The sequence below is a fragment of the Marmota monax genome, unplaced genomic scaffold, assembly GCF_021218885.2.
Source record: "Marmota monax isolate L192 unplaced genomic scaffold, Marmota_monax_Labrador192_F-V1.1 WCK01_AAM20220418_F8-fsc00228, whole genome shotgun sequence".
Classification (NCBI taxonomy): domain Eukaryota; kingdom Metazoa; phylum Chordata; class Mammalia; order Rodentia; family Sciuridae; genus Marmota; species Marmota monax.
In genome coordinates this window covers 3,181,749-3,195,397 of record NW_026695240.1, presented here as the reverse complement: position 1 = coordinate 3,195,397, position 13,649 = coordinate 3,181,749, and the positions used below count along the sequence as shown (strand labels likewise).

General features: G+C 37.9%; 1 protein-coding gene across 4 annotated transcripts in view; it reads left to right on the top strand.

Annotated features, from left to right (window-relative positions):
• Zfp14 (ZFP14 zinc finger protein) overlaps positions 1–12,872 on the top strand; it is a 44,872-nt gene extending 32,000 nt beyond the window's left edge. For all 4 annotated transcript variants that reach the window (XM_058577582.1, XM_046440186.2, XM_046440188.2 and 1 more), the window contains exon 5: positions 9,018–12,872. In XM_058577582.1, coding sequence (XP_058433565.1) covers positions 9,018–10,384 — 1,367 coding nt within the window. In that variant the 3' untranslated portion in view covers positions 10,385–12,872. The remainder of the gene's footprint in view (positions 1–9,017) is intronic.
• Positions 12,873–13,649: the final 777 nt, after the last annotated feature.

The following is a 13,649-nucleotide window of genomic DNA, read 5'->3' as shown; positions in this document are numbered from 1 at the left end:
TTAGCATAATCTGCTCTAATGCCATCTATTTCCCTGTAAATTCTATGATTTTGTCATTTTTTAATGCAGAGTAATACTCCACTGTGTATAAATGCCACATTTTTTTTATCCATTCGTCTATTGAAGGGCATCTAGGTTGGTTCCACAGTCTTGCTATTGTGAACTGTGCTGCTATGAACATCGATGTAGCAGTGTCCCTGTAGCATGCTCTTTTTAGGTCTTTAGGGAATAGACCAAGAAGGGGAATAGCTGGGTCAAATGGTGGCTCCATTCCGAGCTTTCCAAGAAATCTCCATACTGCTTTCCAAATTGGCTGCACCAATCTGCAGTCCCACCAGCAATGTACAAGTGTACCTTTTTCCCCACATCCTCTCCAGCACTTGTTGTTGTTTGACTTCCTAATGGCTGCCAATCTTACTGGAGTGAGATGGTATCTTAGGGTGGTTTTGATTTGCATTTCTCTGACAGCTAGAGATGGTGAGCATTTTTTCATGTACTTGTTGATTGACTGTATGTCCTCCTCTGAGAAGTGTCTGTTCAGGTCCTTGGCCCATTTGTTGATTGGGTTGTTTGTTCTCTTATTGTCTAATTTTTTGAGTTCTTTGTATACTCTGGATATTAGGGCTCTATCTGAAGTGTGAGGAGTAAAGATTTGTTCGCAGGGTGTAGGCTCCCTATTTACCTCTCTTATTGTTTCTTTTGCTGAGAAAAAACTTTTTAGTTTGAGTAAGTCCCATTTGTTGATTCTAGTTATTAACTTTTGTGCTATGGGTGTCCTATTGAGGAATTTGGAGCCCGACCCCACCGACTGTAGATCGTAGCCAACTTTTTCTTCTATCAGACGGCGTGTCTCTGATTTGATATCAAGCTCCTTGATCCATTTTGAATTCACTTTTGTGCATGGTGAGAGAAAGGGATTCAGTTTCATTTTGTTGCATATGGATTTCCAGTTTTCCCAGCACCATTTGTTGAAGATGCTATCCTTCCTCCATTGCATGCTTTTAGCCCCTTTATCAAATATAAGATAGTTGTAGTTTTGTGGATTGGTTTCTGTGTCCTCTATTCTGTACCATTGGTCCACCCGCCTGTTTTGGTACCAGTACCATGCTGTTTTTGTTACTATTGCTCTGTAGTATAGTTTGAAGTCTGGTATCTCTATACCGCCTGATTCACACTTCCTGCTTAGCATTGTTTTTGCTATTCTGGGTCTTTTATTTTTCCATATGAATTTCATGATTGCTTTCTCTATTTCTACAAGAAATGCCGTTGGGATTTTGATTGGCATTGCATTAAACCTATAGAGAACTTTTGGTAATATCGCCATTTTGATGATGTTAGTTCTGCCTATCCATGAACAGGGTATATTTTTCCATCTTCTAAGATCTTCTATTTCTCTCTTTAGGGTTCTGTAGTTTTCATTGTATAACTCTTTCACCTCTTTTGTTAGGTTGATTCCCAAGTATTTTATTTTTTTTGAAGATATTTTGAATGGAGTGGTTGTCCTCATTTCCATTTCAGAGGATTTGTTGCTGATATACAGGAATGCCTTTGATTTATGCGTGTTGATTTTATATCCTGCCACTTTGCTGAATTCATTTATTAGCTCTAATAGTTTCTTTGTAGAGCCTTTTGGGTCTGCTAGGTATAGAATCATATCATCTGCAAATAGTGATAATTTAAGTTCTTCTTTTCCTATTTTTATGCCTTGAATTTCTTTCGTCTGTCTAATTGCTCTGGCCAGTGTTTCGAGAACTATGTTGAAGAGAAGTGGAGAGAGAGGGCATCCCTGTCTTGTTCCAGATTTTAGAGGGAATGCCTTCAGTTTTTCTCCATTCAGAATGATGCTAGCCTGAGGCTTAGCATAGATTGCTTTTACAATATTGAGGTATGTTCCTGTTATCCCTAGTTTTTCTAGAGTTTTGAACATAAAGGGATGCTGTACTTTGTCGAATGCTTTTTCCACACCTATCGAGATGATCATATGGTTCTTATTTTTAAGTCTATTGATGTGGTGAATAACATTTATTGATTTCCGTATATTGAACCAGCCTTGCATCCCAGGGATGAATCCTGCTTGATCATGGTGTACAATTTTTTTGATATGTTTTTGTATCCGATTCGCCAGAATTTTATTGAGGATTTTTGCATCTAGGTTCATTAGAGATATTGGTCTGTAGTTTTCTTTCTTTGAAGTGTCTTTGTCTGGTTTAGGTATCAGGGTGATGTTGGCCTCATAGAATGAATTTGGAAGTTCTCCCTCTTTTTCTATTTCCTGAAGTAGCTTGAAAATTATTGGTATTAGTTCTTCTTTAAAGGTTTTGTAAAATTCTGCTGTATACCCATCCGGTCCTGGGCTTTTCTTAGTTGGTAGTCTTTTTATGGTTTCTTCTATTTCCTCAATTGATATTGGTCTGTTTAGGTTTTCTGTATCCTCCTGACTCAATCTGGGCAGATCATATGACTTAAGAAATTTATCTATGCCTTCACTATCTTCTAATTTATTGGAGTATAAGGATTCAAAATAGTTTTTGATTATCTTCTGTATTTCTGAAGTGTCTGTTGTGATATTGCCTTTTTCATCACGTATGCTAGTAATTTGAGTTCTCTCTCTTCTTCTCTTCGCTAGCATCGCTAAGGGTCTGTCGATTTTGTTTATTTTTTCAAAGAACCAACTTTTAGTTTTGTCAATTTTTTCAATTGTTTCTTTTGTTTCGATTTCATTAATTTCAGCTCTGATTTTAATTATTTCTTGCCTTCTACTTCTTTTGCTGTTGTTTTGCTCTTCTTTTTCAAGGATTTTGAGATGAAGTATGAGATCATTTATTTGTTGGTTTTTTCTTTTTTTAAGGAATGAACTCCAAGCAATGAATTTTCCTCTTAGAACTGCTTTCAATGTGTCCCATAGATTCCGATATGTTGTGTCTGTGTTTTCATTTTTCTCTAAGAATTTTTTAATTTCCTCCTTGATGTCTTCTATAACCCATTGATCATTCAGTAACCTATTGTTCATTCTCCAAGTGATGTATTCTTTTTCCTTCCTTCTTTTATGGTTGATTTTCAGTTTCATTCCATTATGATCAGATAAGATGCATGGTATTATCTCTACTCCTTTATATTGTCTAAGAGTTGCCCTGTGACATAATATATGATCTATTTTTGAGAAGGATCCATGTGCTGCTGAGAAAAAAGTGTAACTGCTTGATGTTGGGTGGTATACTCTATATATGTCAATTAGGTCTAGGTTATTAATAGTGTTATTGAGTTCTATAGTTTCCTTATTCAACTTTTGTTTGGAAGATCTGTCCAGTGGCGAGAGAGGTGTGTTGAAGTCTCCCATGATTATGGTGTGGTGGTCTATTAGACTTTTGAACTTGAGAAGAGTTTGTTTGACGAACATAGCTGCACCATTGTTTGGGGCATAAATATTTATGATTGTTATGTCTTGTTGGTGTATGGTTCCCTTAAGCAGTATGTAGTGTCCCTCTTTATCCCTTTTGATTAACTTTGGCTTGAAATCTATTTTATTTGATATGAGTATGGACACTCCTGCTTGTTTCCGAAGTCCATATGAGTGATATGATTTTTCCCAACCTTTCACCTTCAGCCTATGTATGTCTTTTCCTATCAATTGCGTCTCCTGTAGGCAGCATATTGTTGGGTCTTGTTTTGTGATCCATTCTACTAGCCTGTGTCTCTTAATTGGTGAGTTTAAGCCATTAACATTTAGGGTTATTATTGAGATATGGGTTGTTCTTCCAGCCATATTTGTTTATTTCTGTTACTAAACATGGTTTGTTTTCCTCTTTGATTATTTTCCCCCCCTTTACTGTCTTACCTCCCACTGTTGGTTTTCATTGTTATTTTCCATTTCCTCTTCCTGTAATGCTTTGGTGAGGATGTTTTGAAGAGATGGTTTTCTAGCTGCGAATTCTTTTAACTTTTGTTTATCGTGGAAGGTTTTAATTTCATCTTCCATCCTGAAGCTTAATTTCGATGGATACACAATTCTTGGTTGGAACCCATTTTCTTTCAGTGTTTGAAATATGTTATTCCAGGATCTTCTAGCTTTCAGAGTCTGTGTTGAAAGATCAGCTGTTATCCTGATTGGCTTACCCCTAAATGTAATCTGCTTCCTTTCTCTTGTAGCTTTTAAAATTCTCTCCTTATTCTGTATGTTGGGCATCTTCATTATAATGTGTCTAGGTGTGGATCTCTTATGATTTTGCACATTCGGCATCCTGTAGGCTTCTAGGATTTGGGATTCTGTCTCATTCTTCAAGTCTGGGAAGTTTTCTCGTATTATTTCATTGAATAGACTTCTCATTCCTTTGGTTTGGAGCTCTGTACCTTCCTGTATCCCAGTGACTCTTAAGTTTGGTCTCTTAATGTTATCCCATATTTCTTGGATGTTCTGCTCATGGTTTCTTAACAGTCTTGCTGAGCTGCCTATGTTCTTTTCCAGTTGAAATACTTTGTCTTCATTGTCTGATGTTCTATCTTCTAAGTGTTCTACTCTGCTGGTAGTATTCTCCATTGAGTTTTTAAGTTGGTTTATTGCTTCCTGCATTTCTAGGATTTCTGTTTGTTTGTTTTTTATAACCTCTATCTCCCTGTATAGTTGATCCTTTGCTTCCTGGATTTGTTTGCGTAATTCGTTGTCGAAGTGATCTTTCATTGTCTGATTTTGCTGTTTAATGTCTTCCTTGATACTCCAGATCATCTGAAGCATGTATATCCTGAATTCTTTATCTGACATTCCATCTGCTGCAGCTGTTACCTCTTCTAAAGTTGCGTTGACCTGCATTGCTTGTGGTCCTTTCTTTCCTTGTCTTTTCATACTGCTTGTGTATCTTTCCTGCAGGCGCGGGCGGCAGCTCTGCTCTCTCCTTATTCCAATTGGGGTGTTGTGGCTACCACGCCGGCAGGTCACTGGGCCTGTTCTGGGCGCTGGCGGCGGCTCTGTTCTGCCCCTACTCCAATTGGGGTGACGAGTGTACCACGCCGGCAGGCCATCGGGCCTGATCCGCCGGTCAGTTGCAGGTTTGCCTACCCTGCAGGCGCGGGCGGCGGCTCTACTCTGCCCCTACTCCAAATGGGGTGACATGTCTGTCGTACCGGCAGGCCACTGGGCCTGTCCCGCTGGTCGGTCGCAGATCTGCCCACCTTTCGGGCACGGGTGGAGGCTCTGCTCTGCCCCTACTCCAATTGGGGTGTTGTGACTACCCCGCCTGCAGGACGCTGGGCCTGTTCCTGGCACGGGCGGCGACTCTGCTCTGCCCCTACTCCAATTAGGGTGGTGTGTGTACCACGCCGGCAGGCTCCTGGGCCTGATCCGCCGGTCTGTCGCAGGTCTGCCTACCTTGGAGGCGCGGGCGGCGGATCTGCCCTGCCCCTCCTACCACGTCTGCGGACCCCTGGGCCTGATCTGCAGGTTGATCACAGGTCTGCTCACCCTGCGGGCCTAAAAAATTATTTTTAAAAAAGAACTTAAATGATATGACTTCAAGATACTCCAAAATTTATTATAAAACTACAATAATCAAGACATGGTAATTAATACATTGCCATAAGGATAACGAACAACACAGGAACCCTAGAAATAGACCTCCACCCCCTGACACACCCACACTTAAGAGGCCCATTTATTTATTCATTTAAAATATTTTTATTAGTGATAGATAGACACAATATCTTTATTTTATTTGTTTACTTTTATGTGGTGCTGAGGATCGAACCGAGTGCCTCACCCATGCTAGGCAAGCACTCTACCACTGAGCTACAGCCCCAGCCCAAGATTTCATTTTTGAGAGGCATTAAATAAAGAAATCAATCATTATATTGGTATATAGTTTTGATAAAATAGGAGTTGCTAAGTTCTAGGAGAAAACAAATTGTTATTCCTCCTCACAAAACATCGATAAAAATATAATCCAGTTTACTTGCCATCTCTTATGCTTCTGAGATCTCTTGGGGGAGATCCATTTGTCCTGTTTCCTCTCAAAAGTTCATCACCCAAAACAGTGGCAGCACTTCCTCTAGCAGGTCGTAACATATTACAGCATAGGAGTGGTTTTATAGCCTGACCCCTGTGGCTATCTCGGTAAGACATCCTCTAGACCTTCTATTATGGAGTCAGGCTAGTGACACCCTAATAAATAAGGACTGAGCCATCTAATTTCAATGAGACTGACCTGGATTTAAAGGGTCAATAATCCAAGTTTATCAATGGTAGCTATATCTTTGTGAGTACAACACCCACCCCAACAAAAATTTCTCATCAGTCCTTGTTAAATATACCTAAAAGCCAATTACAGATTTGTATTCAAAATAAAATGTTATTCCTTAATTCAAATTATTGTATTAGTATTATATTTCATCTAGCCATACACACACACACATATATAAAATGCATTTTTATCATTTTGGGTGGGGGTACCAAGAATTGAACTCAGGGGCACTTAACCACTAAGCCACATCCCCAGACTTATTTTGTATTTTATTTACAGACGGGGTCTCAATGGGTTGCTTAGGGCCTTACTTTTGCCGAGTCTGGCTTTGCACTCACTATCCTCTTGCCTCAGCCTCCCAAGCTGCTGAGATTACAAGCACATGCCACTGTGCTGGGCCACTTATATCTTTGACCAGCAGGCTAAAGAAAATCATTGCTAGTTGATTTTTGGAAGGAAGTATGTATGGACAAAGAGCAAAAATTCTTTCAAATTCATAAATACTTTAGAACAAAAATAAAGACATAGGATGTGGTGACTTAGGGCAAGAGGCACTTTACTTCTGTTTTGAAAAATAGATTTCATTTTCTAGAGCAGTTTTAGGTTCACAATAAAATTGAACAGAAGGCATAGAGATTTCCATATACCCCCTGATAACTGCATTCCTTTTTTATAAATTGATTTCATGAGAATTGATATCTTTTGTGATTAGATATTTTTGTGATAATATTTTGTAAATACTTTTAAAAGTCTGATTGATAATGAATATAAAATTTATGTACATCATAATTCACCCTGCTTCGTGGCCAGTTCTTGGAATGTTAACAAAGGCATATAGTTGTGGAACTACTACCACAGTAAAGTTTCAGAATGATTCCAGATTTTCTTTTTAATATTTTTTTCTAGTTGTCAATGGACCTTTTTTAAATTTATTTATATGTGTTACTGAGAATCAAACCCAGTGCCTCACACATGCTAGTCAAGTGCTCTGCCGCTGAGCTACAACCCCAACCTGATTCTAGAATTTCTTTATAACACCAGTGTTTCCTAAGTTAAGCCCAACTTTTGAGCTAATAAATACATTTATATCATGATAATGAAGTAACCATATATTCTTTTTAAAAAAACATTTGGGATTCTTTATTTATTTAGTCCTGGGAATTGAACCCAGGGGCACTTCACCAATGAGCTACATCCCAGCCCTTTTGATTTTTTGAGACAAGGTCTCACTAGGTTGTTTATAGCCTCCCTAAGTTGCTGAGACTGGCTTTTAACCTGCTATCCTAGAGATGAAATTTGTTATTTTTTTTTTGAGGGGGGATTCTCAAAAGTGATTTTGGCATATAGCTTTCCTTTATTAGGATTTGACTCCATTTTTATACTCACTTAGAAATAATTTGGATTTTATTATTTTTTGGAATAGGCCCTTTCTCATGACTTTCTCAATGCTTTCTTAGAAAATTACCCTTTATTGAGATTGTAGTCCTCTATGATTTTCAAAATATCAAATCTGTTTTGCTAGTTATTTGCTAATATCAAGAACTGAAATTTAAATGGCTGGGGTTATAGCTCAGAGGTAGAATGCTTGCCTAGCATGTGTAAGGCACTGGGTTCGATTCTCAGCACCACATATAAATAAATAAATAAAATAAAGGTCCATCAACAACTACACATATATTTAAAAAAAAAGAAGAAGAACAACTGAAAGGTTTGCAACTTTACCCTGCTTGCAAGCTAACAAGTTAGTCTGCCACTGTATCAAGATGCTGGTAAAAAACACAGTTGCACTTAGCGACTCTGTGAGATCCTGTCTCTAAATAAACTACAAAAAGGGCAGGGGATGTGACTCAGTGGTCCAGTGCCCCTGAGTTCAACCCCCGGTACCCAAAAACTTACAAACAAATAAACAAAACCTCTTCATAGCTTAAATAAGTCTCTAGATGATCCTTAGCCACACTTAAATCAGGGCTCCACTGATTTGGCTTGTTTCCCTAATCACTAGCCACATCTCCTCCACTCCTGGACTCTGTTCTTTTGTGTTTCCCTTGCCTTTTGTCAATATGTACGGGAATTCAACCTGTTCCATGATATAAATTCATTTAGTAGTGATCAAGAATAATAGCAGTATCATGTAGAACAAATTTACAGGTAATTCTCCTACTTAAGTGAGGACACACATGTAGAGATTTAGAAGATTCAGCATGAAAGGCAAAAGCCTTCAACTTGACAGGGTCTTGCTAAGTTGATTAGGGCCTCACTAGCTGGCCTTGAACTTTCAGTCCCCCTGCCTCAGCCTCCCAAGTTGCTGGGATTACATGCATGCACTACCACACTCAGCAAGTCAGGCTGCATTTCACCTTACTCCTACCTCATTGACTTGAGGCTTTTTCCTCTTCTTTGCTTCCCTCCCTTCCTCCCTCCCTCCCTTCCTTCCTTCCTTCCATTCCCTCACTGTACTGCCCAGGTTGGCCTTAAAGGAGCTGGGACTATAGGCACATACCACGTACCCAACTCAGAGCTTTAGTTCCACACATGCAGTGCCTCAGCACTTGACATCCGGAGTTTCTGCTTTATTTTTGTGCATTCCAGTGTTCATAAAGTGAGCTTCAACCATAGTGATCTGTCTTTTGTATTATCCCTTGAGATATGAACTATTTGTTAGTATTCTCCTAATAAAATTGTATAGAGCTGAATGTTCTACTCCAATCCATTTCCCTATAAACTCAGTTTACTTTTGGTGCACAGTTTTGTTGAAGATGAGGATATATTTGCTTTCTTGTTTTCTTTCAGATTTGGAGCCCAGATATAGGACCAATACTTCATCTCCAGAAAAGGACATTTATGAAATATATTCGTTACAGTGGGAGATAATGGAAAGAATTAAAAGCTATACCCTTCAGGACTCCATTTTTAGAAATGATTGGGAATGTAAAAGCAAGATTGAGGGACAAAAAGAACCACAAGAGGGTTATTTTGGGCAGGTGAAAATTACCTCTGAAAAAACGACCACTTACAAAAAGAATAATTTTCTTGCTGAGTATCAGAGAATTCATAATGGAGAAAAATTATATGAATGTAAGGAGTGTAGGAAGACCTTCATTCGTCGCTCAACACTTAGTCAGCACCTACGAATTCATACGGGTGAGAAACCTTATAAATGTAAAGAATGTGGACAGGCCTTTAGACAGCGTGCACACCTTATTCGACATCACAAACTTCATACTGGTGAGAAACCCTATGAATGTAAGGAATGTGGGAAGGCCTTTACTGTGCTCCAAGAACTTACTCAACATCAGAGACTTCATACTGGTGAAAAACCTTACGAATGTAAGGAATGTGGAAAGGCCTTCAGAGTACATCAGCAACTGGCCCGGCATCAGAGAATTCACACTGGTGAGAAACCCTATGAATGTAAGGAGTGTGGGAAGACTTTCAGACAGTGTACACACCTCACCAGACATCAGAGACTTCACACTGCCGAGAAGCTCTATGAATGTAAGGAATGTGGGAAAGCCTTTGTATGTGGCCCAGACCTTAGAGTACATCAGAAAATTCATTTTGGTGAAAAACCCTATGCATGTAAGGACTGTGGGAAGGCCTTTAGAATATGCCAACAACTTACTGTTCATCAGAGTATTCATACTGGTGAGAAACCCTATGAATGTAAGGAATGTGGAAAGACTTTCAGATTAAGGCAGCAACTTGTTCGCCATCAGAGAATTCATACTCGTGAGAAACCCTATGAATGTATGGAATGTTGGAAGACCTTTAGTAGTTACTCCCAACTTATTTCACATCAGAGCATTCATATTGGTGAGAGACCCTATGAATGTGAGGAATGTGGGAAGGCTTTCAGACTGCTGTCCCAACTCACTCAACATCAGAGTATTCATACTGGTGAGAAGCCCTATGAATGTAAGGAATGCAGAAAGCCTTTTAGACTGCTCTCACAACTTACTCAGCATCAGAGTATTCACACTGGAGAGAAACCTTATGAATGTAAGGATTGTGGTAAGGCTTTCAGACTTTATTCATTTCTTACTCAACACCAGAGAATTCACACTGGGGAGAAGCCCTATAAATGTAAGGAATGTAAGAAGGCCTTCAGACAACATTCACACCTTACTCAACATCAGAAGATTCATAATGGAATTTAATACAAGAAAGCTTTCAAATTTGCATTTTGTTACAAAACACCAGTAAATCCATTTTTGAGAAAATACACTTACAACTAAATGTAAGAAATTTTCTATTAGGGAAGGAATGTGTTGCTTTGAGCCTTCCATCACCCTTCAAACATTGTTTATCTTCAGCAAATTCCTTTGAGAGAATAATTTAATGAATGTAGGAAAATGTTTAGCTTTATCTGTCATCTCCATTTTGCCACTTTACTACCATTGTGATATTGAACAAGATACTAAACCTTTGTGCTCATTTTTAAAAGTATGATAGTAGTACTTATTTATTGCTGTGTGATAAATTACTAGAACACATAGTAGCTTAAAATAATATACATAGGTTATTTCACAGTTTCTATGGATCAGGAATCCAGGCATGACTTAGTTGAGTCCTTGTAGTTACAAGGTTACAAAGTTTCAGCCAAGACTAAGGATCCATATCCAAGCTAACAATGCTTGAATTCATTTTCTTGAGGGCTCTTGATGGAGATCCTCAGTTTCTAGTTGACTACTGGCTGAAGCTGACTGCAGTTCCTTGCTACAGCGGCCTCTTCACATGACTACTTCATCAAAGTGTGCAAGCCAAGAAGGCAAGAACTAGCAAGAGGGAAGTCTGTTAGCAATATAGACATGATGCATCTTGTGTTATCTAATTGTGGCAGTTACATCGTATCACCTTTGCTACCTTTTACTGATAGAAGTAAATTACTAGACCAGCCCACACTCAAGAAAAGGGGATTACTTGAGAGTGAATACCAGGAGACAGGGACCATTGGGAGTCAATTAAGAGTCAGCCAGTCACACTGTGTGATATAATCATTGTAAGGATTAAGTAGTTAATACTTAGAAGAGTAGCCAGTCACATAGCATGTATTCTGTAAATACTGTCTATAATTGATATTAACATCATTAGTATTAGTGAATTCTCATGGAAGATTCTATAGGAGTAATAAGTATAGAAATGCCTCCTGTTACATCTCTGCACTTAATAAAATGAAAATAATTTATTCTAGTAAAATCTAGGAGATTATAGTGAATATCAGAAGTTCTTCATCACTTGATCTGCATCAGAAATTTCATGCTGAAAAGAACTGTATGAATTTATCAGAATCTTTTCTGATCCTTTAAAAAAGCAAATGGCTTAAAATCCTAGTTGTCTGACTAGAATTCAAGATATATCACAAACTCTCAAAAAAGATGGCATAAAAGAAACTAACCAGTTGGGAATTTAAATGTATGTGTATGTGTGTGTATGTAAAACTTATATATAAAAGAAAATACCATTATAGTCAGTATGCTTTTTGATGCTTAAATTGCCCCATCTTCAATTAGTTTTTTCAAATTAGGTGTTTTGCCAAGTATAGTGGTGCATGCCTATAATCTTAACAACTTGGGAGGCTGAGGCAGGAGGATCATAAGTTTGAGGCCAGCCTCAGCAACACAAATTGGGCGTTTTGAGATAGCCCCACAAATAGTAGTTTGATAGTTTATGACTTGGTTGTGATTATACAGTTTGTCAGCTGTGCAAGATGCTATGACACGATCATCATTCTTAAAATCATTAAATTGTGAACCAAATTTCAGCATCACCAAAAATTCATCAAATTCAAATGGTATTGTTTTAACAAAAAGTCTAATCAATAAATTCAAAAAGAATGATAGGATTAGAAAAACCATCATTTTCTAGACTTTAATGGAATAATGGACCTGAAAACAGTGTTCCATGGATAAAAAAACTTTTAGTTGAAAGACTTTATAGTGGATTTATCATACTGACCACTTCTGAATCCTTTGACCAATTTTAGCCTTAGTCAAAATGGGACTGTCACACAATGTCCACCTCCTGGTGAAATCCAATAGGAAGTAAATACCACTACCTGTGAGGCCTTCTTGCCAAAACAGTGAACTGAAGGAATCATACTTTTGAATCAAATTCTTTAAACCAAGATTTGGGGAATGAATGAATAAAGTCAGAGTCACCACAAGGAAGTCACCAATGAGATTCAGAATGTGTAAAATTCTACAGAATAAATGCCCTGATTTTGTCCACTAACGAGAGGCATGAAAAACAAAGAGGAGCAACCCTTAATAATAGGGTAGGATTAAGAGTCACATCACTAAATTCAATGCATGGGAATTGCTTGGATCTGGTTTGACCAAAATGTTAAAAGAGTTTTTGAAGACAGTGGAGGAATCGTGGACATGGACTGAATGTTAGATATATTAACTTTGTTAGGGATAATGTCAATGTGGTTGCTAATAAAATATCCTATGTGTTAGACATATTTACATATTTCTGATATTATAAGATACATAGATTTACATTGAAATATTCCAGCAAAAGAAAGAATGGCAAAATGTTGGTAATCATTGAAGTGCAGCGATTTGTTTATGGTAACTTATTGTTTTAATATTTCTACTTTTGTATGTATTTAACATTTCAGTAATAAAATATTTAAAATCAAAATTGGGATTATGAACTATTTAGAAGTTAATGATGAGATGCTTGCTCATCTAGCATGTCACATATCACCAAAGTTTTATTCATTGAGCAAATAATGCCGTTTGATGTAGTAATGAAGTCTCATTTGTGGGCCCATCTTCATTATCTTCACTTATGCAAAGTGAACAACACAGGGTCTGTCACATGGATAAGTGTCATGAAGGAATGAATAAGCATCTATGTAAAGAAACCAGAAACACCAGAATAAAACCAGCACAAGTAAAGGGAAGCCAAGTACAGTAAAGTAGAAATTAAGAAAATAGTAGACTTGATATAGTATTAATGACTAGATTTTTGCAGTCTAATCCAAGAAAAGAAACGAAAGATAATACACATAGAGTATTAATGATGGTAAAGGTGACACAACTACAGAAAAAATTAATAAGAATGTGGTTGCACATACCTGTAATCCAGCTACTTGAGGGGCTGAGGCAGGAGGATTGCAAGTTCAAGGCCATTCTCTGCAAGTTAGTGAGATCCTGTCTCAAAATAAGAAAGGGCTGAGGATGTAGGTCAGTGTTAAGAGTGCTTGCTTATCATGCACAAGGCCCTGGGTTCAATGCCTGCACAGAAATATTCATTTCAGTTTCAAAATGTGTAAAAATATAGAAGGATTACATTTTTCTCTAAGAATGCGTTACAATTGACTTGATACAGTGGAACCCAATAGAGAGAGAGAGAGAGAGTGTGTGTGTGTGTGTGTGTGAGCTCCCCTTTTTTGTTCTCTTTTTTTAAGAACAA